General features: G+C 42.5%; 1 protein-coding gene across 6 annotated transcripts in view; it reads left to right on the top strand.

Moving 5' to 3' along the window:
* scalloped (TEA domain transcription factor 1 homolog scalloped) overlaps positions 1–25,624 on the top strand; it is an 87,634-nt gene that overhangs the window by 50,533 nt on the left and 11,477 nt on the right. For all 6 annotated transcript variants that reach the window (XM_066727491.1, XM_066727496.1, XM_066727495.1 and 3 more), the window contains 2 exons: positions 10,170–10,294; positions 11,132–11,270. In XM_066727491.1, coding sequence (XP_066583588.1) covers positions 10,170–10,294; positions 11,132–11,270 — 264 coding nt within the window. The remainder of the gene's footprint in view (positions 1–10,169; positions 10,295–11,131; positions 11,271–25,624) is intronic.

The raw sequence follows: 25,624 nt of genomic DNA, 5'->3' as shown, positions 1-25,624 counted from the left end.
TTATAGCAATATCTCCAACCAAGTTTTCCATGGATAACCAAGCAGCGAACGTTCGAACCCTGCGATTCCACTCGTTACTCAAGCACGGATGTAATATTCATTGAATTCTGCCTGCTTTTCCCTTTCCTCGTCCACCTTTGCGAATCGCGACCTGATTATGTAGAAGATGCAGTGACTCATGTGTGAACTCTTAAGGAAATATAAGCGAATGACAAAAACATTCGTTCACAAGAATCTTTCAAACTCTGCGAACCTATTCGTTATTGTAGCACGAATATAATCTTCGCGTTGAATTCTAACTGGTTTTCCCTTTCTTGATATACCTTGTCGAATCGCGATCTAATTATGCAGATGATTCGGTGACTCATGAGTGAACTCTTAAGAATCTAAGCGATTGACAAAAACATTCGTTCAAAAGAATCTTTCAAACCCTGCGAATCTACTCGTTATTAATTGAAGCACTGATGTGAAATATATGAAACTTCAGATAAAGCTTTTCCTTTTTCCGAACCACCTTGTCGAGTCCCGACCTAATTATTTAAAATCTCGATTACACTTGTATGGATTCTTAAGTCTAGATTCACGAGGAACGTACAATTTATTTCTTGAAAATCTTCTACAATTTTAGGAATACAAATTTCGTTGTAGAGAACAAATTTGTTGGATCAACTGTGCTCGAGGTCGGTACGTAGATTTTTTTCGAAAATTAACAATATTAAATAATTATAAAGAATTACATTTTGCACTCTATCGATGACACGAAAAAAGAGACGTTGTACTGGCTTGAATCTAATAATTTGAGGCTAGAAAGAAATAAACAGGCAAAAAATGTACAAGATTTTCTTGAATAACTAATTTAGACCTAGGAAGGCTAATTCGAAACTGGTTTACAGATTACAAGGTAGAATGAGAAAAATAGGAAAATTACCAGATTAGAAGTCCTACACGGGCTCGTTCACTCGCACACACCGTGACGCGCGCGATGTTTTTCTTTAGCCGAGACGTCCGTTATAATAATTCGGCGTATATTACATCCTCTTAAGAGATAAAACGCAAGAAAAACAAGCGATCTAAAGCGAGTTTGAAATTGTAGATCGATATTGGATTTTTATAGCCCCTCTGACAGAAGATACAGGGTATAATGGTGCGAAACGCAAGTAAAGCAAGTTTTAAGATTTATTTAGGGAGTTTTGGAAGAGGAGATGGGCGATATATATTCTTCCGGACTGGAGCATCTCGTGGCGGACAGGAAAGGTGTATGCTATTTATATTCGATGCCGGGGACATTCAACTCGCACCCTTTCGCATCCCCCCCCCCCCTCCTCCTCCTCTCCCCCACGACGCCCCTCTAGCCAGCTAAGTCCACCCACCCATTCCCGCTGGGCGACGACGTTCAAACACACCGAAATTCACGAATAAATCCTCTCGCCTGCATCCGGCGCACTTAAGCGATGAAAATCACCCGGCAAAAACAGTCCTTTCGGATTATGCTAAATTTAAGATCTGCCATTTGATACCCGACCCACCCGACTCTCTCGCCACGATCCGTTCTACTTCCAGATCCATCCAGTCTTAAAGGACTACCACGATTTGTCATTTGGACCACCTCTCGCCCACTCAAAGGACGCTTCAATTTATCCCCTGCATGCGATGCGAGTCTACAAGTCTCTCTTTGCCACGAGACATTTTTCTTTCGTTAAAACGACATCGATTCGATTTACAATTAAATGCCAGCAAGGGTTGCACGGCTATACTTATGATTCGTGGCTGAATTATTTCTGGACGATCGATTTGGATGGAGGAAAAAATTGTTGGCTTGGTGGATTTAGGAGGAGATGGGAGTAGGGGGAGGGGGGTTGTAAAGTTTTGCACGGGTTCTTGGCTTCTGGCCAGTGGATCGGGATGGCAAAGGGGGCAAGAGGAGGAGGAGGAGGGGAGTAGCTTAACGGAGCTTGACACCATGACTATCCGATTGAACCGTCTGTCCTTTCGTCCAAGCGACTCGCTCGCCACGCACGTATTCTTAGATCGGTTGACATTTTCTCTCGATCGATTCTCTCCAGCCCCTTTCTTCCGCTCTCGCCTTTCTGTCCGACTGCGTCACTCCCAATCGACCACTTCCTCCCCCCCCCCCCATCCCCCCTTCTCCACCGACAAATCTGAATTTTTTATCGCGCTCGACCATCCTCATCCTCCTCCACGTCATCAATCTTGTTCGCTCGGAAATTTCGAAAATCTGCAGTTTTTCGTACGATGATTCGCCGATGCCAAGCAGGAGGAAGAATAGCGGGATTTAATTGAGTCGGTGGATCGATTCGAGGCGGATCACGGGTGAATGTGACGTTGGAAAAACGAAAAGTATCGTGAACAGGCCTGTGCGAGATCGACGCTTCTCTCTCTCCCTCTCTCTCTCTCTCTCTCTCTCTCTCTGTGTCCCGATGCTAATTCGAGGCTCACTTTTAATTACGAGCCATTACGGACCCCGAACAACCGGTTAACCCAGTTTCCTCCACTCCGTGGAGATCCACACACGCGACTTCTCGTGCCAGACGATCGTCCTTAAAACTCCTTATTTATCTTCTCCCACCACTCTTCTCTTCACTCCAATATATATAAATCGAACGAAACGTCGGTTCTTTAATCGAATCACTCTGAAAAATTTGACAACTTTTTTTTAACACGATCGAAATCGATTCATGTAAAAAGTCATAATTTTTGTTTGCACTTCCATCGATTCATTTATTAAGTTTTTTAAGCTTGACTAATTGTCGTACGATGAGTACAGTTATAGAGTGCTGCTCGATTTTAGAATTATCCTGCAGCTGAGCTTTAAAATAATACTGATAAAGAATTAAGAGCGAATAAGTGCCTCCGCAAAGCAATCAAGACTAATTGATAGAAAAAGTGCAGTTTTTCTCGAGTTTCATTCGACTAATTTATTGCTTTCTTTTAACACAGGATTAATCACAATTAAATATATCAGATTTTAGGGTCCGAATGGACTCTGCAATCATCAGACATTAAAATAGGAAACTATATAATGAAGAATTAAAAGCGAACAGGTTACTCCACAGAACAATCGAGACTAATCGATGCAAAAAGCGCAGTTTTATCGAATCTCATTGGAGCGATTAATTAATATCGTTGAGCATGATTAATTGTGATACGAGGAGTGTATAGTGGACATTGCGGTTTTAGGGTCGTAATGCATATTCCACAAGGAGAGTTTAGCGATACTAATAATGAATTAGAAAGTGGAGGAGGTCGGATATGGGTGTATGGGATTGGTTGGTGGTTCGCTCGCCTGGTTTCTCGCAATAAATTGAAGTTGCCGCTGGATGGGAGGGTCGGCCGTTGAAGCTAATCGCGAGGATGATTAGGCAGCGTTCGACGAACGAACTGGTCGAGTTGCTTCGCCGTGCTTCGAGCCAAGAAAGAGAAGCGGCAACAGAGCGGCACCTTGACCCCAACTATCTCTCTCTCTCTCTCTCTCTCTCTCTCCCTCCCTCCCTCCCTCTAGCCTCTCTTATTCTCCAACTGGCACTCTCCTTCTGCGGTTCTGCCATCGTTGGGAGAGAGAGAAAGCCTCTCGGAGGAGCCTCAGTCTCTCTGCACTCGCCAACATCTCCCCTCGGAGTACCACCGCCAGACTACTCTTCAGGAATAGCACGCTTAGCATTCAAAACCTACGCCTTGCACTTTTTTTTTCATGCGCCTCTACCCCACCCATGTTCAGGCCCCTTTTATCCTACGCCATGTTCAGAATAAACCTCTCCGCTTTCGGCCCTTGTTTCTTCAACTTCTTAAATTTCCTCCAGATACATTCTTCGCGTTGCTCAAATTTTTCCATTTCTTTATAATTTCTCCCTTCTCCGCTACGAATTTCTCAGCATTTTTTATCTTTGATAAATAGTCTTCTTTCTCGATCATTAGAATTTTCGGATTTTTTCTGTTATTAATTAGAAGAGGGAGAATCGTACATGGGTTCGTCATTGGCTTCTCGATAAGTTTCAGCGAGGTCACAGGTTCGACTGCATTAATTAAACCGACAGAGGACAATGAGCCAGTCTAGCGATTCTCATCGTGCGATTCTCGCATCTCTTCGGATTTGCTTTTCAGCTCCGACGACCTTAATTACCACCCCTCCCCCTTGGGAGGCACACCAGCCCTCAACGTAGATCTACCGTATCGAGTGTAGCGATTTGTCATTCGTGCTGCTCCCTCTTCTCGCTCCTAATAATACTGATAACTAAATATAAGTAAATCATCGGCTCTCTCTCTCTCTCTCTCTCTCGCGTTCCTCTCTCAACCAATAGCCATCGAGCTCCTTCGATAAAATCGATCAGTTATCTATTGGTTCTTGTAAATATCTTGGAACGATCCGTATTAGAGTTTCATCGAGTCTAATTTTTTTATCGTTTATTCTATGCTATCAGCTCGTGCGTTTATGGGCCACTGGCACGGATAAGGATAAGCTTTGCGAGAATTGATTAACGGTGCATTCACGCACATCGATATCGCCTGATAAATATTCACCTTGCCTGACGATTCTCCATTAGAGATTCTCGTTAGCTCCGCTTCGTCATCGTGAAATTGGTTTCCCGATAACCTTCTTCCCCCTCCCCCCCCCCCCTCTACCACCACCTCTATTCCTCTGCTTCCTGTATATCCACCAGATTTCTTCTTTCTCGTCCAAGAAGAGAAGCTCGAATTCATTTAGCACGACGAAATTTCTGCCGAACCGATCGATCGGTGAAATTCGAGAAAATCCTGTAAGGAATATCGTTGGGATGCTGTAAGGGAGAAAAATGTCGATAGAGTTATCCCCCTCCTTCACTTAACCCTCCATTGATACCTGTACATTCGTCATATTTCTTCTTTCTCATTGAAGAAAATAAGTTCGAATTAATATAGATCTTTGAAGCTTTTGATGGAAGAATTGAAGAATTCTGTAAGGATTATTATTAGGATGCTGCAAGAGAAGGAATTGGTGGAGGAAATTTCATCCTCCGTTATTTAACCCTCCATTGCTACCTACACATCCCTTAGATTTCTTTTTCATCCAAGAAAAGAGCTTCGAATTAATATAGCATTTTGAGATTTCTACTGGCAGAATAAAAAATTTCAAGGAAATCTTTTAAAAGAGGGAAAATCATGAGTAGAGGTTCCAGTCCTCCATCGTATCCTGTACATCCACCAGATTTCTTCTTCCTCATCCAATAAAAGAGCTTCGAATTAATGTAGTCTAAAGATTCTAGCAAAAGAATGAACAAATTCAAAAAAATACTTAATCTAATATCACAGGGATGCTGTTTGAAGGTCGGAAATAACATGGCTGTATTTAATAGAAAATTTCATGGATTTTGGATTTCCGATAGGAGAAATTCGGCCGAGACATTTGGCTGGTGGTTCTTCACTTTGCCATATTCTCGTTGCAGTTTAAGGGGGAGTGGATTAGGGGGTTGCTCCAGATCGCAGAGAGCGAGACAGCGTCTCGGGGGGATCATTTAACCGAGATAATTGGCAAACATTGTTTACCTTGTTAGCCGTTGAAGCTCGGCTGGCAAACTTGCTCGAGTTAATAAGCGGTGGGTTGAGTTCTAGTGCGAAACCGTGTGTAAATTAACGTCTTCAATTTGTACGCGCCCAGACGTTCGGCTTGCGAGCTCCGGACGGCTTCACTAAAATGCGCTTTCTCTCTCTCTCTCTCCCTCTGTATATAATACATATACATATATCTTTATCTCCCCATGAAACTTGCGATCAGAGAACACATCCCCGTCACAAGAGGATCCACACGTCCAATGCACAATCTTCTCTAATACTACAAAGGATTCCGTGAAATTTTTAACCCCTTTGGAACTCCGTTCCATCAAGTATCATGTTACTCAATCAATTATTGAAATATTAAATATGTGATCCCAAACGTTTGATACAAGCTTTAATAACTGATTGAAAATTTATAATTTAATCATTGCAGTGAACGGGCGTTAATTAATTGAATCTGAGCAAGGAATTTCATGATTGAGTGAAAATAATAAAAAGGGGTGGAGAGAAAAAGACTCCCTTCTTTATTCTCGAGCAGCATTCAATTATTGACTTCAATTCAGGAGCGGACACATTAGCATAGTCTTGAATTATTCATGGCCGAACGGTTAATCCGGCAGTATGTAAATTAATCCCTCTAATTGCGAACGACAATACGCCGCGAAGTCGAATACACTCGATTTATGCACATATTTCCAACTTACTTTTAACGAGATATTAGGGACCCGAAGAATTCCCTGCCGACCATTCTCCCTCTCTCTCTCTCTCTCTCTCTCTCTCTCTCTCCATCTTCGATAGTCATTTTGGATGCTGCAGGAAAATATTGCGCGCGTCTTTCTTCGATTTACGTTCAACGTCGCATTAGGAATCATTCATCTTTTCAGCAAGAAAATTTTATTAGACTATTCTTAAAAAGATCATTTTCTTTATATATTGGAATTACAAAATCTATTCTTTATCTTTCCAAAACGATAATAAGACTCTTCACACAATCTAATAAGTTTCTTAATTTAGCAGAATTATTGTTTAATCAAAAGCTCATAATTTGCAATCAAATATTTACTCGGCACCAAATTATTCCTTGGCTCGACTAGTAAACTCTGTTTTTCATCATTGATTAACCTTCCATCACTTTTCCAACCATTCGTAATCATTTTCCGTTCAAATTTCAATTCATGAACTTGCTACTTTCAGTTAATTGAATTTTTTTACGAGCCTTTTCATCCAGTCAATGAAATTATTTTCCAAATGAGATAGTTTTATTCATTAGGAATGTAGTACAAAAAAGGATAAAAGCTGTCATAAAACAAGGGAGAAAAAATGGGGCGCTAATTGACACCAAGTGAAGTTTCAGCTAATTGAAGTGGTACGATTCTGGCTTTGCTGCAATTAAGGCTGGAAAAATGCAAGCAGAATGACTGCCTGTGGTTTTCAACCCTCAATTCCAACCCTCCATTTTTTACTACCACTCGGTGCGATCCGAATATTCCAGCCACGATCCAAAACAGTTTATCATTACTCATTCTACTCCATTCTCTCCTCTCTCTCTTTCTCTCTCTCTCTCTCTGACTTCCGGTTCTCATCCATCCAAATGATCCCCTTTTTACAGAATTTCGCGTTATTAATACAAGGGCTCTCCTCGCTTTTTTCATTCACCTTTCCCCCCCCCCCCTCCCCCCCCCACCATACCCCTATCCAATACAGTTGTATCTGAATTCGCACAACCTTTTCTATCCTGGCAATTGATGAAAATTTTTCTCATCAAGTTTTCCTTACGAGAGCGATATAGTAAACACGTGCAATTATCTCTTGTCCCACGAATCATTAGAATTCCATGCTCTGCCTACTTCGTCCAACTTTTACCGCACGACAAGCAGCACGCGGGCCGAGCGTAATTAATTTTTATCCACACGCGATAGCGCGCCAGTAATATCGATTTATTCGCAATTTGTTTCCAAGTAGCTCTCGCGCGCGCGCGCTCGCCCCCGTAAACAGTTAATCTACAGTGGTTGGATTATCGAACGTCCAACCTTCTCCTGGGGTTGAAAATTATTAAGGGTGAGAAATCTTTTGTTTTTCGTTGTTTCGGTTTATGGCTAACAGAGAGAGGTGGTATATCCAGAGAAAGAGTAAGCGAGAGGAAAGATGAAGATGTAGAGATTGGGGTGGAAATTATTAAGGGTGAGAAATCTTTTGTTTTTTGTTATTTCGGTTTATAGGTAAGAGAAAGAGAGGGAGAGAGAGAGAGAAAAGATGAGGATGTAGAAATAGGGGTGCAAATTATTAAGGGTGAGAAATCTTTTGTTTTTTAGTGTTTCGGTTTATGGAAGATGGAGAAGTGGTATATCTGGTGTGAGAGAGGGAGTGAGAGTGGGGGATATATAGAGAGAGAGAGAAGGATGGAGGGGGGGGGGAGTCTCGGGGGTGTAGTAAATGGCGGCGGTGGCTAAGCTGTAAATTTGGCGTATAACCATTCGAGGCTGGTCGACTAGGCCAGGTCTGCAGTCTCTAGTCACTATGGACGGGGCTTTTGGGCTGTAGGGGGAGGGGTGGGGGTTGGCAGGGGCGGTAGAAGCATTCATAGCAGAGACCGGAGGGTGGCTTCGGTGGAATGCGTCCCGTTTAATATCGCGGAACATTATATATCGCCTCTCTTGTCCCTACGTTGCCCTCCTGCCTCCCAGCACGCACTCACACTCCTAAAAACCGACAGCACACGCACACCCGGGCAAACAAGCGCACACATTCACGAACATACGTCTCTACCCTCTACGTGCTTCCGGTTGGATCGCGTGCCTCCGACAAACGCACTTACTCCCCTCGCTTCCCCTTCCACGGCACGTCTGTTTACATCCTACCTTTTACTACTTAACTGCCCCATCCCCCTTCACCCACCCAGTTTTCACTCCCATTCAACCAACTTCATCCAAATTCATCCTGCACCTCTTACGTTTATTCATTCATCAATTCTCTACTCCCATTCTCTCACTCCGTACTCCCGCGAGATCTTCAATTTCAACGGGCAGACTCGACTATTTTTAAGAAAATAGTGCAGAGAAACTCGCTGTGCTATACACATTTATATATATATATATATATACGGTAAAGAATGTTAGCGTTTCCTCCTGGAATATTTGGCGCAGTGGTAAAAATCTTAGGGATGAATTTCCATAGGAAGGACGAGCGAGCATCGCCAAGCGTAATACCAAGCGCGTTCCTGCCAAGGGTGGCAGCAGCAGGAGATTGTGGGGTGTTGGGGGTGGGGGTGGAAAACGTCCCTCATGGTCAGACGGTCTTGTGCGACATTCCAAAACGCCCCCATCTCTCTGCCTGACCATCCCCCATCCTTCATCCTTGCATTTCCACCCCCAACAACTCGCTCGACGTCCTTCATCCTTGCGTTTCAACTCTTCTCCACCCCCCTTCCCCCTCCTAATGCAATACGTCATCCCTGCCACGCTATCTCAACACGCACACGCACATTCCTAACGTACTTTGAAACAATCTATTTTCACTCCCTCCCCCACCCCCCCCCCCTATCCCTCATTCGTGCGTGCTCTTGCACAGGCTTTAAGACAACGGATCTCTGTGTAAGGGAGAGCTTCTTCGCGCCAAAGCCTGTCTCTATTAAGCTCCGCTCATTTTCAGCTGCATATTGCATCGCTGCAGAATTCTCCGCTCAGCTCTCGCTTCCTTTGCCCTTACCCTCGCGTGCCTGGCATTTCATCCGTTACGCAAAAATTGACGACCGAGATCCTTCGATAACCCCATATTCTGAGCAAAGCTTTCTAGTTACATTCTGGAGACTTTTTGCCGCGCATATTCTTCCTCCACCGTGCGAAATTTATTCCTCGAGGAAAAAGAGATCGAGAGGCTCTGCTTTCGTGAGTAATGGAGTTTCGTTGACAAAGGGGTGGGGGAGGAGGGTAAAACTTTGCCAGTCGCAGCACAATGGGATTCCCGAAATTGAGCGGAAATTTCGCCTTCTATTGTCTAGTCCATTTCGCTAATCCACCTCTGGCGGTGTTGAAAATTTCCTATATATATATATATATATATATATATAGGAAAGTAACTAGCAGGCTCGCTCTCTCGCAGGATCCTCTCGGTGTTGTTTGGAGGGGCGGAAGTCGGTTATTCGTATTTCGCGGTGAAAGTCGAGTACTCTGATTTGGCGCTGCTCCTGGTAATCGGAGGGGGTTAAACACATACACTCCACCCCCACGAGGGCGGGAAACTCCGCCCCGGAGAGACGCCTCTACTACCACCCACACTGATACGCGCTATCAGCCCGGAACACTTGTTGCGTCACTCACACCTATCCCACCCCCTCCACATTTTTCACGTGCTTGTTTTCCGCTTCTCTCGCAGCTACACCTTATTTATATATATATATATGAAACGCTTTTATTTACGCCGAGCTTGCACCACTTTCATCCACTTTTTTCAAGCGCTCGCGCGTCCCAGGTTCTCCGATCGGTATCTCATCGCAGTGTGTGTGTGTATATATATATACGCTCGCTCCCTGACAATAATCTTGATCCTCGTACGACTCGTGGACGATATCCCATCCCGTCGAGAGGTGCCTCGATAATGACCAAGTTTTTTGTCTCTTTTTTCAGGCAGTGCGGTGGCTGCAGCCGACACCATTTCCGCGCCGTGGACTCCCGCGAGTTCCGGGCCGCCGCCCGACGCCAACGGCTCCGGCTCGGATACGAAGAACCTCGACGTTGGCGAGATCAGCGATGTGAGTATATACTATAAGTGGCAGTTTCGCAAAATTAATAATCTCCCATCATCGCGAACATTCCATACGAATTACGAGTGCGCGGCGGCGCAGCGGACAAATTTCTTGGCTGGTCGAGCTTGCACGCAAATGGCCGAGCGAAATTGAATAAAGAATATTTGCACGTTGTACGGGGACTGGTCATAAAAGCTCCCTCGACTTGGAAAGCACGGCGAGGTTAATGGTATTAAGCGCAATAACGCTGGTAAGGGTAGGGGGGAGGGGGGAGGGTGTCCGAGAGAGGACGTGATCGGGTTTAGCAAATGAAGAACCGCTCCGGGGGCGAGTAATCGCGCGGGATTCCTCGAGAGATTCCGGGACTCGTTGTCCTGGCTCGGCCGGAGGAACGCTATAGCGCCAGGATTTTCCAACCGGAACTTCCGCGCGGATTGGCAAAGGTTGTAATGGCGGAAGAAAATCGGCCCGGCACGTTCTTCCATGCTCTTTCGAGCTTTCCTGCTTCTTCCTATATATACATGCTACAGCACATTATTTGAGATGCTGGCGGACCAGAGTCCTCCTTTCTTTCCTGCCAATTCTTCCGGGTCCCGCTGGACTACCAGATAAATCACGCCGGGCCTGAGATAAATGAACTTCCGATTGTCCTACGTGTTTCGCGATCCTCCGCCGATATTCCAACCGGAATTTCCCCTTCTTTCTGTATCTCGTGCGTTATATCTCGAAACTCGCAAATTTAGACAAAATCAACGGAGCTTTCGGTGAAGCAGGTTTTATTTTGCGCTCTTGTTCAAGGAGATTTTTTTGTAGCTCTTCAAGGTTGGTTTTGGAATTTTTCAGGACGAGAAGGACCTTTCGGCCGCCGATGCGGAGGGCGTCTGGTCCCCGGACATCGAGCAGAGCTTTCAGGAAGCTCTCACTATATATCCGCCATGCGGACGACGCAAAATCATCCTTTCGGACGAAGGGAAGATGTACGGTGAGTAATTCTCGTCGACGGTTATTTTTTAGTTTAAGTAATGACTGGAGTGCGTTGGAGCGGGAGAGGGAGAAAAGCTCTCAGGAATGTGATAATGTGTAATGTTTGCGAGTTTAATATAATGAAGTGCGCATACTCGTATGAAAAATTGCTCGATTCGTGAGCTTCCGCGTACTCGAGATGATGTTTGCCGGTAGGACTGACAAAAAAGCTCAGGGATATGATTATGAGCGGCGTTTGCGAATTTAAAATAATCAAGTGGAGGTGCTTTTGCGGGAAATTGCTCGGTTCGTGAGCTTTCGCGTGCTTCGAGCGGTGTTTGGTCCTGGGGATGGCATTAAAGCTCATGGCGTTAGTTAATTTGGAAAAATGAAGAGGACGTACTTGCGCGAAAAATTGCGTAATTCCCGAGGTTTTACGTACTCGGTCTGATGTTTGGCGAAAGGGGAGATGGAAAAGCTCAGGGATGTGAAGCCGAGTGGGGTTTGCGAATTTCGAAAAATTAAGTGTATTTACTTGTGCAGGAAATTCCTTCATTTCCGAGCTTTTCTTTCACTCAACTGATTTTTAACGGTGGGGATAGGAAAAAAGCTCAAGGTTTTGATAATGAGAAAGTAAGTGGACGTACTTTTGCGAGAAATTTTTCGTTTCGCGTGAGCTTTTATTTATTTCCAACGATAACTGACGATATCGGTGACGAAAAAGCTCAGTAAATTTGAGATTAAGCGGCGCTTGCATATTTTCGAAAATAAAGTGTGCATACTTTGCAGGAAATTGTTTGATTCGGGTGATCTTTGGCTGCAGAGATATCAAAAAAGCGCAGTACTGTGAAATTGAGTGGCACTCGTGAATTTTGAAAAATAAAATGGCCGTGGTATTGCAAAAAATTGTCCGATTCTTCATCTTCCGCGTAGTCGGGTGAATACTTGGCGATGTGGCCGAGGGAAAAGTTGAGCGATGTGAAAATAATTGACGCTTGCGTGGTTGAAAAAATGAAGTGGGCGTACATTTGGGAAAATTGCTCAATTCGTGAGCTTCCACGTACTTGAGGTGATGTTTGGTGGTGGTGGGGGTGGTAGCGTCGTTATTGCTCAGTGCTGAGGTCAGTCTACGTGACCAACCAGATATTGCCTGGTAGGACCGCCAACGCCATTCTAGCCACCTCCATAAACCACCACTACCACCATTAACCGTCCCGTGGACCACCGAGGCAATATCGCCCGACGCCTCGGAAAATCCACCCTCGTCTTCTTCTTCTTTTTTCCTCCTAAAATTTCCCACCTCTCCTTCAATTTTAAATTCAACTCGCTTCATGGTATATTGCAGCATCTAGATGGATTAAATTTCAACACTCTTTATTATTACTCGCTCGCTCGCTCGCGTTTTCACTCTCACTGTTTCTTACCAATGCAATGTTGCTCCTTTCAGTTGGCAAACTTGAACAGAGAAGCTTTTTGTTTGGCATTGGTGCAGATAGAACGAAGATAGGAAATTTGCGCAAACCACGTAGTTAGGTGGATTATTCTCGACATGCAGGCTCATTACGAGAGATGAGAGGAGCCAGATTCGTCGGATAGTCCGTATCTGCCTCTGACTGTGTTTGTGGAAGCGTAAACGCGAGTTTGTGCTAGTGCGCAGTTAGAGAGAACGGGGACTACCGGTGCTTGCTGCCCAGGTACCAGCGATTTATCTGACCAACTGTGAGAATCGTCTGTCCTGGGGCAACTCCCTCCCATACCTTTGAGTATAAACTAACGCACCGTGCATTTCCCATTTACCGAATTTCACCATTACCCATTTTTAACTCCATCGTTCTTATCCCCCCCACTCAATATATTTTAATTTTCAATTATTTTCGAAATCACCGTTTCCTTCCTGTGCTTATTCGTCCACTGGCAAGGAAAGTGCTGTTGGATTTACATCGCCGATGCAATCGAACAAAAATTAATTGTTCTAATACCAAAAGTGTTGATTCTCGAATCGAGGACAATTGCATCAACTGATCGTAGTATTCGTTCAAGAATATATAGTCCGACTGTATACTATATGCATTTATAGTTAGAACTATTCGTAACGAACAATTCTCGAATCAACTCGAAATTTAGTAAATTCAAAATCACATTTTTTTAGATGTACCTTAATTGTTTTAAGCTACCGTGAGCAATAAATTTGTATTTCCATATTTAAAGCACTCTTGTGCAAAGTGTGCTTTCAAAATTACGATAGTCTTAGATCACTTTGCAATCCACGAAAGTAGATGTAAATTTATATTCAATTGGAAAAGAACAATTTATGAAATATTATTACAAAACCGTAGTTTTACCAACAAATGTTTACAGTGCATAAGAAAATATGATTATAGAGATGAAAGCTATGGTACACTTTCGAGTCTGAATAAACGAACCGTGAATTTCTCGAGTGCTGAAGTTTATCATTGTCGATTTTTACTCGATCCTTTTTAACGCCCTCCCCCCTTAAGTCATCAGAACACGTCTGATTAAAGATCAAAACTATAATTGTTGCACGGTTGAACTGTACGAGAGAGGTTTCCTCCGTGGTGAAACGCAGCAGAGTTTAAGAGGTCTTTTTTGCGCGGCGCTGAAGCGGAAAAGAGCCTCGTATCCTTTCGCAGATCCTTGGTCCTTTCGCTAGACGTCCAATAAACCCGCGGAAATAAAAGGATATAAGCGTCCCTCGCCAAACGAAAGTAATTTTTATTTTCTTTTTTTCATCGAGGGTTAACGTCGCTTAAAATCTCCGACCCTTTACTCCATCGATCTTGGAGCAAGATCTTGAAGGGAATGTCGAGAAGAGATAAAAATTAGAAATTAAAAAATACGGAGCAACATTTAGGCGATTTGTTGATAGCAGTTTGTTTCCTGAAGAAATCGAAGAAAGTATAAATTTTCCTACATGATTAAATTCAAAGAAACAAATGAATACATACAGACATCCCTCGCCAAAAATAAAGTAATTTTTATCCCCTTGTTTTTTCGAAGATTAACGTCCCCTAAATTTTTCAACCTTTTCCTTATCATCAATCTTTCTCGATGTAAGAGAGGATATGTAAGGAATTTTGGGAAGGGATGAAAATTTAAAATTAAAAAGAAATAGAGCAACGTTCGAACAGTCTCTGGGTAGTTTTCCGAGCGAGTAATCTATTTAGCGGAGAAACCTTGACAAGGGGTGTAAAAGTAGTAGAAGGATCGGAGGGAGATCGAAGGAGGTAAATTTCTCCACATATTTAAATTCAAGGATATAAAAGGGTACAGGTGTCTCTCGAGAAAAAAGTAAAGTAATTTTTATCTCTTTTTTTTCCATTGTGCTTTTACGTTCTTTGATCTTTTCCACCCTTAACTCCATTGATCTCGATGTAAGATCTTAAGAAGGATATTGAAAGGGGATGGATGAAATTTTGAAATTAGAAGAATAATTGGAACCACCTTTGAGCAATATTCAAGTACGTTTAAAGGGAGCACTCTATTTCTTTGAAAAAATCTCGACAAGGGATGTAAAAGGGGTAGCAGAATACCTGAACAAAGATCTAAGAAAGTAAATTACTCCACATACTTAAATTACTCAGGAATAAAAGGATATAGGCGTTCCTCTCGCCAAAAGTAAAGCAAATTTTATCTCCACATTTTCCTCGAAACTTGACTTTCCTTAAATTCGTCAACCCTTTGCTCCATCGATCTTGAAGCAAGTTCTAGAAGGGGAATATTCAAAGGGATGAAAATTTGAAATTGAAAAAAGTAGAAACAATGTTTAAGCAATATTTGAGTACTTTCAAGGACAGCGGTCTGTTTTCTGAAGAAATCCCGACAAGGGTTGTAAAAGAGGTAGAAGAAAGCCTGGACAAAGATTCAAGAAAGTAAATTAGTCCACAGATTAAAATCACTTGAAAGGAAAAGGGTACGGGGCTTCCCTTATCAAAAAGTAAAGTAATTTTTATCTCCTTTTTTCCCTCGAAACTTAACATCCCTAAAATTTGTCAACCCTTTGCTCCATCGATCCTGAAGCAAGATCCAGAGGGGAATATCGAGAAGGGATGAAAATTTGAAAATAATAAAAGATAGGAAGCAGGTTTGAGCAATCTTTGTGTAATTTTAAGGGCCGGCAGTCTGTTGGGGTAGAAATCTTGACGAGGGGTGTAAAAGGGGTAGAGAGACGGATCAGAGAGAGGTCGAAGGAGGTAAATTGCCTGGAGATATTTAATCCCGTGGAAAGAGCAGGAAGAGGAGCGTCCTTTATTGGCTGGGCAAGATAAGTTTCCTCGTAGGATCGATGGCCAATCGCGTTAAGCGATTTTCGCGCCTCGTTATCCTTTGTTTCCATCCGCGAGAGACTGGCGTCCCGACGCCCTATATTGCCTCCAGTCCTCGCGAAAAATCGGCCAACCACCCCTCGCTCGCATTCCAACTCCACCCCCTACGAAAGAATCGCTCTTCGGCACAGACCTCGCCTTCAAAATAAACAAACTCTTTCGCCGATATTTCTTCAAGAAAGGAACGAGCGAGAGAAGCAAAGAATTATTTTCTCCACCCAAATCGAGCGAATCAAAATCGTCCATCAAGCTCTTCAATTTTTACTTGGCCAAATTTCACTAAAATTATGCACAATTTTTCTTTAAAGTATATATGAAGAATTGCTTCTGCCTAAGACCGTCGATCGAAGTCTCGAATTTTAGCCGAAAAAAAATTCTATCAAAATTCTGGAAAATCTTCCTCTGATCGTCATTATACAAAGACGTTTCGAATTCAGATTTCTCAAGGTTAAAAAACAGCAGAAGATGAAAAATTGGTTGTAACCACTAAAATGGAGCAAATGAGAACCGTGAATCAATCTTTGGAATTGTACAGTTTGTGAAAATTTCAGTAAAATTCTGGAATAGCTTGCTCAAGACGATTGCTTCTCGATTCGTAACTATACGAAGCCGTTTCGCAGTCGGGTTTCCGGAAGTTTTGACCAACGCGTGAATCCTATTCGTTTACGTACAATGTAGCGGGATTAGCGGGAGCAGAATCGAGCGCGCGAAAACTTAATTGAATGTAGCCGCGTGAAAACGAAGCTTAATTCCGATGAAAAGCTTGAGTCTGCCGGTTTAATCGAATTAGTTTTGATCATCCTCGATGCCCGTAGTCCTTTCACGTGGAATTATCTCACCTTGGGGATCCTGCAACCGGCGTGTCCATGATAGCATGAAAAATTGCAAGAATAGATTCGTTAATTGAAGAGCTTTTTTCAGGTTTATTATTAGATTGTTGGAGGATTTTTCGCGCTAGCTGGTTCTTCGGCTGCTTCCAACGCTGAATGGACGCGGACAATGAAGTCTGGATTTTTCCTACATGGGATTGGCTGTCCTTTTTGCACGAACCCATAAGGAAAATTCAATATTTGCATGTCCAGTGGACGAGCCGGTGTGGTAGTGTCGCGATGGAATCTTCTCGGGTTCCCCGTGCAGGTCTCGAGTGGGGTGGAAAGGAGGGGCCCGCGGGGAGGGGGTGGCACTGTCCAGTTATTGACCGCTGGAAGGAGGGTGTCTCGGCAACGGCATCGCGCAATACTCGAAACTTGCTCGCAAAAAAACCAACCGAGTCACTTGGAAAACAAACAAAAAACGCCATTTCAGAAAAATGTCGAAATTTTTACTGTGAAATGAAAGAAGAGTTTATAAAAATAAATATCATCTGCAGAGAGCAACGCGAAGCGCTACTTTCTACTGAAATCTATATATATATATAATAAATTTAATATAAAATTCAGATTTCTACAACGAAGATTCTTTTTAACGATTCACTCAGGAGAATCGTGTATATTCGCTGAGATTTAAGAATTCATATATTTACGGTGAGATAATATAACTCGTTGGACATATTTTTCTTCGTTCCCTCGACCAGGATTCTTTATTTATCCTTTTTCGATGAGTCGAGAAGAACTGTGTGAGCGCAGTAGATTTAATTAAGGATATTTTGAACGTTAACGTCTGACGGAAATTGCGGGGCTGCCGTTAGCTCTTTTGGTTGTTCGTGGATGAGGAAGTAGCGGAGATTGAGGTTGGGCTGGATTGGGGGAGGGGGTGAGGTTTTTTGCAGACCGATAAGCCGAGGAGGTATACGCACCTCCTGGCAATTTCGATCGGTCTTTCATCTTCGGTCAGGACGTCCCAGGGGCTTCGTCCTATCGCAAGGACGTCCTTGCCCGGGCCGCGATCAGGACTTTTCCATCCTCACCGATATCCGATCCAATAATCCGATGCCGAGACGTCGCCGGTGCGTGAAATTATGGCCATTCACACGGACTCGCCACGAGATATATTCCAGTCCTCTAGCTACAAGGACATCGTAAGACGACCTCGCGATACAAATTTTTTCATCTACCAAGTAAATCTTAAGCCGATGCCTCAAAATTCTCCTCGCTCTTCTCTATGTACCAATAGATTTACTCTCCTTGGTACACCGAATGTCATAAAAATATCTGGGATTGCTGAATCATGATGTATCCATGTACCTTAATTCTCAAGGGCTATATACGTAAGACGATCTCTCGATACAAATTTTTTCATCGACCAAGTAAATCTTCAGCTAATGCCATAAGATTCTCATTGCTCTCATCTCTCTGTACCATTGAATGAACCATGATATGTTCACGTGCCTTGAGTCTCAAGGACATCACAAGAAGACCCCGAGACACGAATCTATCAATTTATCAAACGAATCTTAAAAGCTAATCCCTCAAACCTCTCGCGTTACTCTTCTCTCTATACCAATACCTTTCTATAATATCAAGAAGTCCATGGAGCCGTTCCACAAAAATTAATGTATCTCTGCAACTCTAAAGAAACTAAATTTTGCACAAGATTTCTTTAAACTCAAACAGAAAAAATTTCAAATAAATATCCATCACTTATATACTCTATTTTATCAAGAAAAAAAAAACATTAAGAAATACGTGCAGTACAGTTTTGTTCTTCAGAACATTTTAAAGCGTATCACCCTGTATGCTAATCGTTATCGAAGTCTCCAGTGGAATGATACTGATGAGCGGAGTAACACGCTGGTTGGTAGATATAAGGGGGTTAATAAAATTTCAATGAGAGTGCAGGAGATAAAAAAATTGTCAGGATTGCAGGTTGGTCGAAGCTCTCCGTACGTCGTCGGTGTCCGGTCGTCTTCGTCGTCTGCTGGGACGACGTGGTAGTGGGAGGTGGTGAGGTGAGGGGGTGGGGGGGGGGGGGGTGGATGGGCCATTATACGCTTGAGTTTAATTAAACTCCGTGAGATGTCAAAGGACTCGGCCATCCTGGCAAGACGGACAATGCGGACGCAGATTATTACATCCCCCGTCGTTCTGTCCTCTCACGTACTTCGTGTTAGTGCATTACACGCGCGCACACCTAGCCACCGAAACACGAACACGAGTGCAAAATTCATGTACGCCAGGTCCTTTAGGAGTACGGAAATTTCCAGCAGTTTACACCCTACCTCATACGTGCTGCGGTATTTCAATAAACGCGTCGTATATACACACACGGAGCTTCCTTTTTTTCTTCATCCCCCTTAACTTCGCTTTTACGCCTAACGGGCAAAAAGTGCTTCCCAACGAAGCTCATCTCTCTCTCTCTCTTTCTCTCAGTTTTATATATATATATATATATGTGTGTGTGTAATTTTGCATATGATTTATTAAAACGGCGCGCGTCGATTGTTTTCCTCGCCGAGTCGCATCGAGGATTATCCACTCGGGGAAATTGAATTTTTCGACTCAGCGGATAAAGGGGGAGGGAGGGTGGGGGAGTATAAGATTTGCGCAATGTAAAACTCGCGAAGGGTAGCTGGAAAAGGATAATGCGTGAAATTGCGTAGTTTTTGGGATTAAAAGGAAGTGGAAGGAAAGCTATGGGAGGATCCTTCGGCGAATAAAGGAGCTGCTGCTAGGAGGTATTTTAATTAGCGCAACTACGTCGTTTCATATTTGTACAGGCGAGAGCAGCCGCTTTGGCTAGGGCGTAATGAATATTAATTCGTCGGGCTTTACCCCCGACCCCTTTTTCAGGAAAAGAGATGCCCGACTGGCTTCCAGGACTGGGGAGGCCAACGAATCCTGAGCACCATTGGCGTTGCAACGGAGCCTCCTTTCTTTTCCACCTCCTTTGAGGGCCCATCCGCTAATTTAGATTGCCAGGCTGTTTGCAATCTCGCGAAATTCCACCACGGAATTTCGCACAAATGAATAACTCGCTCGTATATTATATATAAGGCGATACGAGAGATCCATTTCCAATATGTGTGATCATCGTCTTTTAATTCCTCGTGACCTTCTCAACTTTGACCTTATCATCTCTCTCCGGTAGAAATTTAATTATTCAACATTGAGAACGAACTGCATATGTCTGGAAAATTTTAGAGATACTTCGGAAGAATTTTTAAATTGACATACATTCGATAGGTTTCAACGACGATTCCACTAGTCACTTTATTTTAACGAATATTCTTCAGTTTAACGTAATAATTTAAGGGAGTCTCATTTTCGAATATATTATCATCGTCGTCATCCACCTATCACCTTCTCAACTTTTAATTCGATCTCTACCCCTTCTCTTTGAGTTAATAATGGAAATTGAAATATTTAACATCGAGAAGAAAGCAAACTTGCTTGAAAAGTTTGAAGAATATCGAAGAAATTTTGAAACTGACAAAGATTGAGTAGGTTTGGACGAGAAGATTCGATTGGTATAATTTTATTCGAATGAATATCCCGTCCAACGCGAAAGGAGTGTATCATTTTTAAATATATGATCATCATCGTCATCCCCCTCCCATGATCTCCTCAACTTTTAACCTTAATACCAATCCCACCCCTCTCTGCTTCTTAACGATGTTAATTAAAATATTCAACACGAAGAACAAACTAAACTCTCCTAGGAAGTTTGAGCAACAGCGAAGGATTTTAATACCGACGAGGATCGAAAAGCCATAATAATAATAGTAGAGTACCATCTTCAGATATGATGATCATCTTCACTATCGATCCTCCCCATGACCTTCTCAACTTTTGACCTACCCCTTCCCTCTAGATATATATATATATATATAGCGGAAATTGAAAGATTCAACAACGAGAATGATAGTCGAAATTCGGCTAGAAATGTTCACGGATATCAGCGAAGGATTCGAACGGACGAAAGAATGGAATAATCTTGAAGGTGATGGAATCGGGCGGATAATTAAAACTTCAAGGTTGAATCTGGACGCGATGGTTGACTGACAGAGTTATTCGTAAAGAATTCGATAGGGATTTGGGGCGATTGCGCATAATCGATAGTAACTGGAGAGATACAGATCGCTGCAAAGTTGGCCAGAGGGTCTGGGCTTAGGCAAACTATGCGCTCACTCGAAAGATCGTTTCAAGGTTTACGGAAAGCGTATAATCCCGTTTATCGTCCTCGTAAATCCGCGGATATTCACTCCCCACTGGGGAAGCCGGGCTTTAATCCCTTTCCGTTTTACGAGCAGCTTTTACGATCTTGCCGCGATATATTCTGGGGTTTCGGGAACGAGCGGGATAGGTGAGGATCGCAGGTGAGGGGGTTGCAGGCAGCTTGACGGTAATAAAGGGTGGCTCGGATCACTCCCGATGCCATTCGAAGCTAAAATCGAGCGCGCGGTTCATGAAAATTGCGCTGGGAAAACAAGGGGGCTTGGATGATCGTAAATGCAAACTGCCACCCGGTATATCCTGCTCGACCCACCCCCTCGCATCCCTTTCCCCCTTTTCCTCCACGTGAAACGTGCAAGAGCCTGCCAAATAATTTTCTACCAGCAGACTTGCCCGATAAATAGTTCGCAGTTTAAGAGCCGAGCAAAATTAGTGCTTCGATATTTCCTACTCCCCCCCCCCTTTCTCTCTCTCTCTCTCTCTCTCTCTCTCTCTCTCTCTCTCGTAACTCACCTACTATTTCTCCAATTACTATTTTTACTTTTATTCCTTCGTACCACAGCTGATGGTCACGTAGATCGGTCCTGTATCGAATAAGTAGTGCTGGAAATGGAAAAAATAAGGGAATAGGGGCGGGGGGGGGGGGGAGAAAGGTTGAAGACGTTGAGGCAGGAGTGGAAATAGAAAAAGTATGAAAATGTGAAAAGTATAGGGATCCTAGAATGCGAGGTAAAGGGAGTGAGTGAGCGGGAAGGGAGTGGAAGCAAAGAGAGGGGTTGGAGGGGGTGGAGTAGATATAGAGTGAAAATGTTGAACAGAGGGTGACACAGAGTGGGGAAGTTGGGGCTGGGGATTTGTCGAGGGGTGAGAGGAGGGAGGGGGTGGCTGGCAACCCTCGGGCGGCTCGAGGGGATGGGTGAAGGCGAAACTATGCGAAGAATGTGCAATTAGTGAACAGAGTAGGCGGGGGTGGTCCTGGAAAGGGAGCGACTGGCTCGGGGAAGGGGGATGGAGGTGGATTTCTGGTATGGCGCAAGGGGTGGGGAGAAGCGAAACGACGTTGGTGTCAGTTGCGCAAGGCTGTGTTGGTAGAAGAAAATGGAAAGAAAGGAAGATGGATGGAATGGCGCCCTGGGATGATAAGAAGAAGAGCGAATGGGTGGGGGTCACCGTGTCAAGAAGGAGGGGCGACTTCACTCACCCATCCTCTCCACCTCACCCCCACCCCCTCCTCTACGCAACCCTCTAAACCTTCTTTTCTTCCAACGCTTATCGACTTCCACCCTTCTTTCTTCACTCTCTTCTTCCCTTTAACCTAACTCCTATCTTTCGTCACCCTATCTCTTCAAATTATTATTCCTTAATTCTTATACACACGCTTCTCCACTCGCTCACTCAAAATTACTCTCAAAAAGTAGTTTCTTCTAATTAAGCTTAGCAAATTTGTAAAAATTCCAATTTTCTCAGTATCGAACCTTTTTTATTTCTCTCCTCGGTTTAACCTTGTATCCTCTCTATCAGCTAATTATTATTCCACCTCTCGCAGTATCTGTAGGATACTCTCTCGCATTCGTTAGCTCAGAAATAAAGAAAAATCAAAGGAATGGTTTATACACGCTGATTTAAGTCGATAAATTTTTCAAGAATTCGAATTATCTCGGTATATCGAATCCAGTTTGGATGAAAGTTTTCAGAAAGAGTGGAGAGGGGTTGACAGGGTCTCTCGAGTGGTTATTCTGGTAGTTGCTAATTGGCTAAACGAGCTTAAACGTACTCGGAGCGCCACTGTTTGCGAATCATCGATTAGCGACGGTACTCCTGCGGGGAAATCCAGGATACCCCAAGGACCTGCTCGCCTCGTCGAAAGCTCGTTGTCGTCGAGCTTGCAGTACCTCTCTACTCGTGCTTTCCTTCGATTTGCAAAATTCCGCTTTGCTTCGAATAATCGTTAAAAGTTCCAAAATTCTATATAGAATAAAATACCTGGTTTATCCGTGCACTGTGTATACAGGGTGTGTAATTAATTCGTGCTAACGTAAAAAACCTGAAATTAAAGTGGATTTAAAAAAAAAGTCTCTTAAGAAATTTTTAGAAACCAATTAAAAATTTATCGAGCGCTCAAAACTCTTTAATTCTTTATAGGTTCACTATTGATCGAACACTTCGATGCCTCTGCTCTATTATTGGCCAGGTATCACTAGGATAAGACAAGGACAAATCGTCGGCTGTGTATATAATTCCTAGAAATAAAGAATCTCTTTCATACTTAATCATTTTTTAATTAAAGGCTTTATCTGAAAAATTTCTAAGAGGCTTCTTCTTAAAATCCCCCCTTCCTCTATCTAGATTTTCTTGTTGGTTGGCATAAATTAATCGCACACCCTTTGTATATAGACAGAAAATGCGAGATAACACTCGCGCTCCCTTTCTTTCTTCTCTGTTCTTGGCATGAATAACGTTCGAAGGTTGATTTTAAATTTAATTTAAGGAGCAGAGTTGAAGGGCTGCAGGTTGAAGGAGCAGGCAGATGAGAGATGCTGATGCTTGTTATCCATGGTCCACGATCATAATGGCCCTCCTTGTTGAATCGAGTACTAGTCGAGTGATTTACGTTGATTGCTCGTCTAGCTAGCTCCTCTACTTTAGATTTATTCGCACCGTCTTCTCCCATCTACGATTTCAAGCCACAATGATTCAGTCTTCGAGCATTCAAACTGCAAATTATTTACGAATCCCTCTACGTTTCGAGATCAATCCCAGAATATCTTCTAAGAATCTTGTAATTTTTATACTCGCCTATATATATACTTTCTATATTTTTACCATCTTTGCTTTAGCTGGCTCGTCTCGCACCAGAGAGAAAAAAATTGCGTGTAATAATATTAATCTAAATATTTTTGTATGAAAATAAAATCTGAAACTCGTTATGCAATAAATTAAATATATAACAGCAAGTAGCAAATACTGACTAAACGAATTATAATTGACTTAAAATTAGAAACAATTTCAATTAAATTAAGGAATTAATTATTGTTTCTTAAAGATAAACATTTAATTCTATATTTGAAATATTATGAAAATTATTATTCTTATATATTATCTCGATAAATCTTCTTACAATTTTGTAGATTTATTCATGCCCTCTTGCTCTCATCTATGATTTCAAGCTACAACGATTTTGGCTTCAAATAAACCTATAAATAATGTTTTCCCTAAAATTTCGCGATCGATGCCAAAATTTCTTCTGAAACAAATCTTGCTATTTTTCTAGAGTTCTATCGTTGAATATCTTCTTCCAGAATTTGTAGTTTCAAGTCATTTAATGGTTGGAAGAGCGTTTTCGAATTCAGTGTTGCTTTGGTGATCCAAGAATATCGGGACCGGTAGGCGAGGGCCAAATGGAGCGAAGGGTGGTTACAGGCTCTTTGTAGTAGCTGGGAGAGCGAATATAGCTAAGCTGGCATAACCAACCCCCGAAGAATGTTCGGCTTTCAAAAACAGAGAAGGAACGCAGCGCGTGGTTCATAGCGGGCCATTTAACGGTCTTTGCGAAATTGAGTCATCACGCGGTTCGCCTGGAATCTCGAATATTTTCCTCCTGATCCTCCCCTCTACACACCCCCTTCTCCACCCCTTTCAATCCACCACGAAACCTAACCTACGCCATCCACGAATACTTCGCAAAAATTATTTACACCACCGTTTCACCTCGTCCCCTTTACAATCGTCAAATCTAGAGTTACTCTATTATATAGGGTGTTTACTTTAACTCGACCCTGAGCGTGGATATAAAAATTCATTTATCTGCATTACTGTTAAAAATAACAGTTTTTTGAGCGACACCTTTCAGACACTCGGTTCAATTTAGATTCAAAAATGAGGTTTACAAAAAATTTGTATTCCATGCAACTACAGGAGATAAATGTATTTTGATTTTAACGTGTTGGGATGAGTTACAGTAAACACTATGCAAACCTCCGTATGAAAGCTTTCCAATTCATACTGTCAATAGAATGGAAATTGTTGACAATTTCAGTAACCTATACGATGATCTGGTGAAAAATATCAAGGAAACACTTTGCAAAAAATATTTATACCAAATTTTTTCTTCGTTTCTTTTAAATTCGTCAAATTTAATGAAGTTACTGTATTATACAGTGTTTACTTTTTAACTCGACCTTGAGCATGGGCCTAAAAATTCATTTATCCGCTCATCTTAAAGATATCAATTTTTTGCTTGACACCTTTACGAAAGTTCGTTCTATTTAAATCTAAAAACGAATTTTACAAAAAGTTAGTATTCCATGTAATTACAGCAGATAAATGCTTTTTTATATTAACGTTCTGGGGTGAATTGCAATATACTCAAATCACTTTGTATAAGAGCACTCCAATGCGCACTGTCAATGAGGACGGAAATGGCTGATTTTAACGTAATAATTTAAATGCCTTTGGAGTAAAAATGACTGACAAATTCGATATTCTATGATGATTGAGTAGAATTCATCCATAAACATCCCACAAATTTTATTTCCACCACTTTTCTCCATCCCCTACAGAATCAATGAATTTCTCTCCTTAATCAGATTCTCCACGTTACGTCCTTCATCTTTCGAGAGTATTTATAGTCATAAATCGCTTTATAATTTATCAGCGACGTCCTATAACTGGCGCAGTATCGGTAATTAAAGGCACGCAAGGGGTTGTTGCCAACTATTTCACCCTTTTGCGCCACTTCCCTCAGCTCTAAAACACTACACTATCAAATTGTAACGCTTCGCTATGCCCGTAACAATAGTTTACTTAGCGATTATCCTAGCAAAAAGTCTCACTCTGTTGTACAAATTAATTTCAGATTTTCCACATGGAAATTTCCCAAATATGATAAGACCTTTTGAACAAATATCCGGAATGTAGCA

This window comes from Prorops nasuta, unplaced genomic scaffold (genome assembly GCF_024137725.1).
Source record: "Prorops nasuta isolate Cenicafe-Biocafe unplaced genomic scaffold, Cenicafe_Pnas_1.2 PNAS00005, whole genome shotgun sequence".
Taxonomy (NCBI): domain Eukaryota; kingdom Metazoa; phylum Arthropoda; class Insecta; order Hymenoptera; family Bethylidae; genus Prorops; species Prorops nasuta.
Note: the sequence above shows the minus strand (reverse complement) of the source record. Positions and strands in the feature narration are given on the sequence as shown.